Below are 9,418 nucleotides of genomic sequence, written 5' to 3' on the forward strand. Positions count from 1 at the left end.
CCTCTGGCTTTCTCATTGCTTTTGGAATGTCAATCATAAAGGTGTACAACATGAAAACTGAATTTATTTTGACTTACAGTTACCCCTAAGTCGTGGCTGTTATCGCATTGGGACTATATATGTCCTGAGTCACTTTGTAATTGGAAGTCAAAGTTTAAAAATTGAGATAGGCATTGATGCTAAAATGTGGCAACATACACCCTCCTGCATAAAAGGATGTTTTGCAGGCTATCTGAGTTAACAGATCTTCAAAGGTTTATTTTGCTTATGCAGATACATGTTCAAATGTTTTTGAAGACCTTCCCAACCACACATGCCTATAACTCTTGCGAGCACCATATTCCTGTTATTCAGTGTAACATGCACAAGATATTATTTTATTTCATCTGTTTTGTGAAACAAAACTATTATTTTCTTGTTGATGTACAGATAATCAGGTCACTGCCAAATCAATAAACAATGGAAGCAGTTGAGAAATACATCACCCAGCACAGCAAGCAGCATAGAGACCATATTAAGGTACTGATTCAATACAGCCTGAGCTGAGCTAGCTGATCAAGGAATTCACTGAAAATGTGCATCTGTAAATATCATCTAAGAATACCACTGGAATGGAATTTGCCATCATTAGCAAAGCTATAATGGCCACCTCTGATCTCAAAAAAAGCGGTTCACAAAGCTCCAGCAATCCCTGTGATGTGGATTTCCCATTTCCCCTTCCACACAAATCAAGGGGATCCCCAGGCAACAGCATTCCTGATATTAGCAGTCAATTGCACTGAAGTATTTTTTATGGACAGCAAATCAGTGTGTTTTTAAAAAAGCACACCTTCAATTTCCATTCATATTTTGTGTAGCAACTTTAAGCCTTATTTAGTGAGATACAACCGAGATTTGAATGGTGATCTGAATAATGACGATTGCTGAACATCAGATTTTCTCTGAAAGGTTTTTTTTGTGAATTGTTGCCAAATGTCTGCAATAAAATGAGTTAAAAGATTTTCTAAAAAAAATCTGCACAAAGGAAATAAAAATAGACAATTTATAATAAAGTTTCTTCTTGTATTTCAGTTTCTTCCTTAACACTTCTGTATACGTTCTCATCCTGAATTTACACTGCAATTTTTTTTGTGTTTTATTGGCATATTTAACTTGTCCGCGAGCTGCCGGTGGGGATCCATTACTGTCATTGACTGTGTAAACAGCTCCATGAAATCATGCCCTGAAACTTGGTTTTACTAAGCTCTAAGATTCCTGATGAAGAGCTTATGCCCGAAGTGTCGATTCTCCTGCTCCTCGGATGCTGCCTGACCTGCTGTGCTTTTCCAGCACTACACTCTCGACTCTGATCTCCAGCATCTGTTTCTCCTTCGTAACTAAGCTCTAACTAATTACCCACCCAGAAATTTAAAGGTGTTACCATAGAAAGCACTAGATTTCTCGATGCAGCTTTCTTTGATATTAGGATGGACTGCCCTCGCTTCGCTAATGAACACAAAATCCAGGACACTGGCGAATTCTGGATTTTTGTTTAAGCGTGCATTGTTCTGCGCATGAGCAGACACGCGAAATTCAATGTTTCAGTGGGTTGGTAAGAATGGCCATGGACAGCTTCCCTGTCATTACCAGTGCAGAAGCTGAGCCCCTCTGTCCTCGGACTGTCAAACTGCCTATCTGCTCACTATCTGCCCTCACTTTCTGTGCTCAGCCATCAACATGACTTTTCAGTTAGGTGCACCCCAACAGGGGGCATTAAGCAGAGATGGGGACAACGGGAGATAAAGCAAAAGCAAAACTATGACACTTAAAGGGGTACAATGAGTGACAGATGTCTTCCCAATACTAACAGATTTAGACCAGAAGAATTTATTTTTCATTCAGCATATTTCAGAAGACACACTGCCTTCAGAAATCCATACACCAGCTGACCGGGAATGGTCAGGTTTCCTTATCTTCCATTCTTTCTAATTCTGAGCAAAGCCCCTCACTTCACAGCAATGTGATCAGATATATCTTTTATTTTCAATCTTTCAGTAGGAAAGCTCTATTCATGGGCAGATCCGCACAAAATGTGTATCATTTCTACTCGAAAAATAACAAAAACGGTCTGAACTTTAATACAGACAACATCAGAATAGTAAGGACGTAATTAAATCTGTCGAAGTAAATAAGTCAGTCCAGATAACCTTTGTTAGAAGAGTCGTTTACTTTTTTTTCAAAGCCTCGCCGACAAACATTTGACAGGGAGATCAGCACAATTGGTATAAATGAATATTTTATGCATATCGATTACAGGAGATGGGACATAAATAAGTTCAAAATCGAACAATGCCACACATCACCCTATGACAAATGTCAAAACGGCCGCCTACCTGTTGTACTGTAGAATCAGTGACTCATGGTCACAGACATCTTTTCCCAACGTTTACTAAAGGCTGCAATTACCAACGTCAAGCACTATACAGCAGCAATCACATTGTTACTAATCTACAGCAGTTTTAATTGGTGCCTAGCAAAATCAATACCTCTACTCTGTGCTTCCGTGACTTTTGTTGTAAACTCAACAGAATTATTCCCTTGGGGAAATCTAAAATGAAACCTACAAATGTCCATTGTCAAGCCGCTAAAAAGGCCAATGACGCCCATTGTAATTTTCAAAACTTCAGAAGCCAACTGCAAGAACGCTCACTTTATGGAGCATAACAGTCAGTCAGCTGAAGTCTGACAAAAGGGGATGCTGAAGAGTCCTGTACAATTGGAGTCTCCGTCCTGGAAAACCGATGACCTGGCACATGTTGTCTAACACTACAGCGATTTGAAACGCCTTCAAAAGGATTCCTCTGTTTCACGGTGAATGCCCGACCTTAGCTCAGCTTTCAGAGGGTGTGTTTGAGGCACAGCCTTCCCTTTCGCTCGCTTCCTCTGTCATTGCCCGGTGTACTCATTTACCCATTTTGCTAACGCTCATCCCACGTCCTTACATGTCTCTGGGAGTTAGGAGCCAACATGACCCCAGGGCAAGCCGACACCTCCCACCTGTGTCATGGGGAACATGTGCCTTGTAAAATATCACGCAATCTGCTAACATGCTTGGCCATCGGTCCATCCCCTTCTGGAAAACCACTGTTGCCTCATTGTGCAGGTAGCCCGGACGGGAAAGCATCTTCGCAGCCAGCATCCTAGCTGCGCAGGAAAAGTTTGCACCGCCACATCTATTCTGGAGCAGGAACATTTCAATCTTAGCTTTTCAGCACAAAAGCCAAGGTTAAACACCGTCTCCAAACTGGACCCATTCTGCGATCGGCAGGACACTGTGCCCCTCCAAACACCCTGATGGGCAGTCTCTCTTTCCAAACCTAAGGAACCCCGAATTCGACCAATTCGAATCTCGTTAAAAAATCACACAACACCAGGTTACAGTCAAACAGGTTTATTTGGAGGCACTCGGCTACAACCTGGTGTTGTGTGGTTTTTAACTTTGTCCAGCCCAGTCCAACACCAGCTCCTCTAAATCAACTCGAATCTAATATGTGGAAGGTTTCTCTGACCAGTGACGATTTTTGGATTCCGTATTTAAAAACACCGAGTCTCAGTCCACTTTCCCCCTTAGGCGTGCTCGAACTAACGCAGTCATGAAACCACAGCCGGATAGATGCAGTCAATAATTCACTCAGTCGTCCATGCACACACAGGCTCTCTCCCCCAAACCTCTGACAGTCAACTGTTTACAAGTCAGGCATCCGCTGTCAGAAAATAAAACCCATCGGAAAACCTCATTGCACCGAGAGTGTTCCAATTTATAATGGGTCAGCTTTAAGAGGGTGGCATTTGCACTTTCCGAAAAGGTCACTTATCAATTTGATAATCGTCCAAAAATGAAGTGTCTGGGTTCAGCATAATGTTGGCAGCGGATGTGGTCAAACCACCGCAATAATGAATGAGTTCGGCGTTTGTTCATATTTCAAACAGTGAGATGAAAGCAGGCGGAAGAAACGTGCTGCATTTCCAACTGAAACAGGGTGAGAAACGTGCACAGCAGTGCCCATCATTTGCCCAAGAGAAAATCCGCCACATTCTGCCAGTAACTAATCTTCACCCAACACGATTGAACTGATCTGCTTTTGATAGCAGTCGTTTTATGTTTAAAAGACATGACAGATCGATACAGAAATCGAGAGGAACTATCACTCCCCCCTCCCCCCCATAGACAGACATACACAATTAACTACAACCGAGTGACTTCTGTTTCAGCTCATTTCCACATCCCTCGTTCATTCAGTGTTGTAACCATAACTCGATGGGTTATCCACCCGGTTTCCGATTAGCTCCCCCAGCTGCCTTGCTCGCCTCTGCATTCCCATTCCCACTCAGCGTTCCCTGAATACCTTGGCCGCCAAGTTAGTCTTTTGCCGACTTTCTACTTCGTGAGACGAGAGATCGACATTTGCACCAACAGCGCCGCATGTTTTCGACCCCCAACTTCGATCATTGTTTGATGACACCCTCATGCATTATTCTTTTTAAACACACACACGCGCACACTAATCCACTCGGTCGCATTAAGCAGATTTCTCTGTTTATTCGCAGGTGTCGGTCTTCTCATTATTCTCCCTCGCCTTAACCTCTCAACCACCTCGAGAAAACTGTCAAAAACTCATGAACGCTTTAGGATTCTCCGGAACTGCCCGCTTCCACCGTGATATTTCAACATATATCAGCATTGCACCAGATTACTTTCTCCCCCCACCGTGCAAAACAAAAACAAATAGCGGCTGTAAATTCAGTCCCACAGCAACAACAAAATTTAAAGAGCGACCTGGCCACAGAGGGATTCCCAAATTCAACCCAGCTGTCAAATGAACCGTCTCTCCTACCTTGTGCTCGCGTTGCTGCCCTGTTCAGAAGTAAAAAAGCCACCAAAAGGCAGGTCTCCGGCACTGGCTTCCTCCACATTGTCAAATTTGCAGCTCGGAAAGACAAAACCTTCCCGTTCTCCCAGGTAGATCCTGTCCGCATCCACTAAACCCCTGCAGTTGGTGGAGGGCGAGGTGTGGCTGGGGTGGGTGGAGGGTGAGGTGGGTGGTGCTGATGGTAGAGAGAGCCCCCTCAGCACCTCCCCACCCCCCCCCCCCGCCCCAGACCCCAGCCCAGGGCAGCGGCGGAAAGAACGGAGATCTCAGTCCCCGGTGCTGTCAGGCAGACAGACGAGAGAGAGAGAGAGAGGGTCAAACCAAATCCTCCTGAACCCGACACAGCCCTCCGCCTCTCCCGGAGTGAAACCCTTCACAAGCTTCAGACCGGACATCAAACTTGCTCAAAACTTCCAGGCACTCATTGAAATGCGAGGGTTTATTTTTGTGAAACTTGCACACAGCCAAACTCCCCCGCTCCACTTTTAATCCGTGTGTTGCAATTGATGGGGGTCTTGCTTCTGTCAAAGTTGCTCCAGACTGGCTTTAGTTTGATGGCTTTCTTTTCTTTTTAATATATAAACTTTTTTTGCTGTAGCTGAAGAACTTGCAACCTCTCCATCCAAGGAGCTAATTGCTGTTCTGAAGTGATGCTGGGCAGGGGGAGGTTGCAAAGAGGGAAAGTTTGGCCGGATCGAGTGAAGGGGGAGATCCCTCTCTGTATCTCCAACAGCCCCCACCCTCCTCCTCCTGTTACAGGGAGAGACAATCTGGGAAAGGTTGGCACGCAGGAGGGAGGGTGGGTGATTGGGTGTGCTTTGGGGGGGTGGTGTAGAGTGATCGCTGCTGCAATCCTTCTTCCTCCCTCTCTTCCTCCTGCTGCTGCTCCACACCAGGAGACTCTCAGACCGTGCGTCCGCTGCTACTGCTGCTGCTGCCTCCGCTGGCTGCTGCCTATCTCCCGGGCTCCTGTCAATCACCAGCCCCAAGGCACCGCCCCCTCCCCTTGCCTCGCCCCGCCCCGCCCATCTCCACCTTCACCCTGCGGCGCGCGCTCGCGTGAGCCAAGGGGGCGCGCGCTCCCCCTCCCACCCCCGCGCATGACGCGCCCTCGCCTGTCCAGATCTCGCTGCCCAGCAGCGCCACCTGGGCGCGGCGCGGGGAAGTGTCCGCCGGCCCGGAGCGCGAGAGGCGGTGCCTCCGGACGAGCAGCCCCGTAGGGTTGCATTCATTTCCAGCGGTCTGCAAAACCTTCCTGCACTCCCCACGCCTTCCAAACTAACGGGATTCGCACTGTCCCTCCTGCGGCAATCTTTCGGCACCGATCCGCACTTGGGGCATCGATTCTCCCGCGCCCACCTACTTTTCGTCCATTGGAACAGCATGTGAATATTCAGGGGTTGCACTCGTCCGCTGGGCAGAAACGGGCGAGAAGGGAAATGCATTAGAAATGAAGCTGAACAAGATAGAAGCGAAAGTGGGTCTGCACTGCACGGTGGGCATTGCTGGAAAGGTGGCACTGGGCAAGATTTTCACAGCAAAATGTCTGTGCTGGAAATTTTAAACAAAACAGATAATCACAGAATTACTGTGGGGTATAAGGAGGCTGTTGACCCCATCATAGGCGGAAATGGGTACTGTAGATGCTGGAGACCAGAGTCAAGTTTAGAGTGGCGCTGGAAAAGAACAGCAGGCCTGGCAGCATCCGAGGAGCAGTAAAATCGATGTTTCGGGCAAAAGGTTTCCTGCTCCTCGGATGCTGCCTGGCCTGCTGTGCTTTTCCAGCACCACTCTAATCTTGACTGTTGAGCCCGTCCTGTCTGCATAGAATGTCCAAGTGAGCGTTATGGCTCTGCCATTCACACCATACTTCGTCAGAACCCTGAATATTGTATCTACTTCACTAATCATCCAATACATTCTCGAATGCCTCAATTGAACCTGCCTCAATAATTACACTTACAGGCAATGCATTCCAGACCATTACTACCCAAAGTGTGAAAACGTATTGTCTGATACCACATTTGCTTCTTTTGCAAACATGCTAGCATCTGCGCCTTCTTGTTCAAAATCCCATAATGAGAGTTCTTCCCTATCTACATTGTCCAGCTCTTGAATGATTTCGAAAACTTTTGTCAAATTTGTTTGTAGCTTTCTCCTTTCCAATGAAAACTGTCCCAGTTTACACCATCTATCTTCATTAATGAACTTTCTCATCCCTGCAACTGGTCTCGTAAACCTTTTCTGCAGTCTTTCCAATCCATTCATATTCTTTCTAAAGTGTGGCACCCAGAACTATACTCCATCTACCTGGTGCCTTATTTAAATTCAGCATCACCTTGTTCCTGTTTGTCACTTCTCATGAAACCTATGATACTGGTTGCTAACTAAAAAGTTACAATGAGGTCAGTGTTGCAGTTCCATTGATTTCTTGCTAATTAGCTCACATAGCTGTTGTAGAATCATTGAGATGTACAGCACGGAAACAGACCCTTCAGTCCAACTCGTTCATGCCAACCAGATATCCCAACTCAATGTAGTCCCACCTGTCAGCACCTGGTCCATATCCCTCCAAACCCTTCCTATCTATATATCTATCCAGATATACCCTCGTAAATGTTGCAATTGTACTAACTTCCACCACTTCCTCTGGCAGCTCATTCCATCCACGTACCCACTCTCTGCATGAAAAAGTTGCCCCTTAGGTCTCTTTTATATTTTTCCCCTCTCACCCCAAACCTATGTTCTCTAGTTCTGGACTCCCCCGCTCAAGGGAAGAGACTTTGTCTATTTATCCTATCCATGCCTTTCAGAGGAAGATGGGAAATCTTCAGACCAAATTTCTATTTCAGATGAGAAACAGTCTGGAGTTCTGATACTTTAAGCTTTATCAAGTTTTCAGACAAGATCACTGAGAGAGGTAAAGAGTGTGCTGCTTCAGTTCAAGGTTTTGACTCATTGAGATTGAGAGAGAGAGAGACAATTCTGCATTCTTGCAAACTTCTCCAGGAACTGCCCAAAGCGTCTGGGTGTGTACAGAAACAAAACAAAACAGCCATTACCTCAGTCCACAGGTTGTTGTTAGGCTATAGCAACAAAGATCCATTTGGGCTTCTCAGGGTGGGTTGTTCAGCAACTAAAGGAATAAAAGTCCACCTTAGTTTTATCAAACTTGACTGGACACTGCCTTCCAAAGTCACTTGTTGGTGGAAACAGAAAATAGACCATGGTCTACTTTAACCTTTTCACTTTCCAGGTCCAGGAAACAAAAGATTTTTAAACAGACGTTTGGGCAAACTCCAATTGAGTCCTTCTCCATCTCGATAAATACTCGTTGACTTAATCTTGATCATTTTTTTATACAGAACAAAGAACTGTACAGCACAGAAAGGGGCCCTTCTGCCCATGATGTTGTCCCGAACATGACGCCAAATTAAACTAATCCCTTCTGCCTGCCCTTGGTCCATACCCCTCCATTCCTTGCATGTTCGTGTGCTTATCTAAAACTCCCTTAAACACTCCTGTCGTATCTGCTTCCACCAACACCTATAGCAGTGCATTCCAGACTCTACCACTCTCTATAAAAAAAACTGCCTCTCATATTTCCTTTGAACTTCCCCCCTTTTACTTGAAATGCATGCCCCCAGTTGTAGACATTTTAACTCTGGGAAAAAAAGATTCTGACTATCAACCCTATTTCTGCATCTCATAATTTTATAGACTTCTATCGAGTCTCCCCTCAACCTCGCTGATCCAGAGAAAACAGCCTGAGTTTTTCTAGCTTCTCCTTATAGCTCAGTCCCTCTAATCCAGGCAGCATCCTGGTAAATCTCTTCTGCACCCTCTCTAAAGCCTCCACATCCTCCCTGGAATGTGGTAACCAGTATTGAACGCAATACTCTAAGTAGCTGAACACATGTCTTATAAAGCTGCAATGTGACATCCTGACTCTTGTACTCAATTCCCCGGCCAATAAAGGCAAGCATGCCATATGCCTTCTTTACCACTCTACCTATGTGCATGGCCACTGTCAGGAAGCAATGCACGTGAACCCCAAAATCCCTCTATATTTGGCTGTTCAGGGTACTTTTATTAATTGTATACTTTTCCTTAACATTTGATGTCCCAAAGTGCAGCACCTCACAATTACCAGATTAACTCCATTTGCTATTTCTCTGCCCATATCTGCAACTAATCTATATCCCACCATATCCTTTGACAACCTTTTACATATCCACAACTCCACTGGTCTTTGTATCCTCTGTAATTTCCATTTTCATCCATTTTATTTATATATATCACAAGCAGCAGAGAACCCAATACAGATACCTGCAGAACACCAGTAACCATCGACCTCTGAAAAACACTCTTCTGCCACTACCCCCTGCCTTCTATGGAGAAGCTAATTCTGAACTCATGCAGCCAAGTTACCATGCATCGCATGCATCTTAATGTTCTCGATGTGCCTACCATGAAGGATTTGTCAAAAGCCTGAATAGAATCCATGT

General features: G+C 45.3%; 1 protein-coding gene across 7 annotated transcripts in view; it reads right to left on the reverse strand.

Moving 5' to 3' along the window:
* The window catches only part of sdk2b (sidekick cell adhesion molecule 2b), a 951,812-nt gene extending 945,988 nt beyond the window's left edge, over window positions 1-5,824 (reverse strand). For all 7 annotated transcript variants that reach the window (XM_072558555.1, XM_072558553.1, XM_072558550.1 and 4 more), the window contains exon 1: window positions 4,875-5,824. In XM_072558555.1, coding sequence (XP_072414656.1) covers window positions 4,875-5,016 — 142 coding nt within the window. In that variant the 5' untranslated portion in view covers window positions 5,017-5,824. The remainder of the gene's footprint in view (window positions 1-4,874) is intronic.
* Between the last annotated feature and the right edge of the window lie 3,594 nt (window positions 5,825-9,418).

Source organism: Chiloscyllium punctatum, chromosome 39 (genome assembly GCF_047496795.1).
Source record: "Chiloscyllium punctatum isolate Juve2018m chromosome 39, sChiPun1.3, whole genome shotgun sequence".
NCBI lineage: Eukaryota > Metazoa > Chordata > Chondrichthyes > Orectolobiformes > Hemiscylliidae > Chiloscyllium > Chiloscyllium punctatum.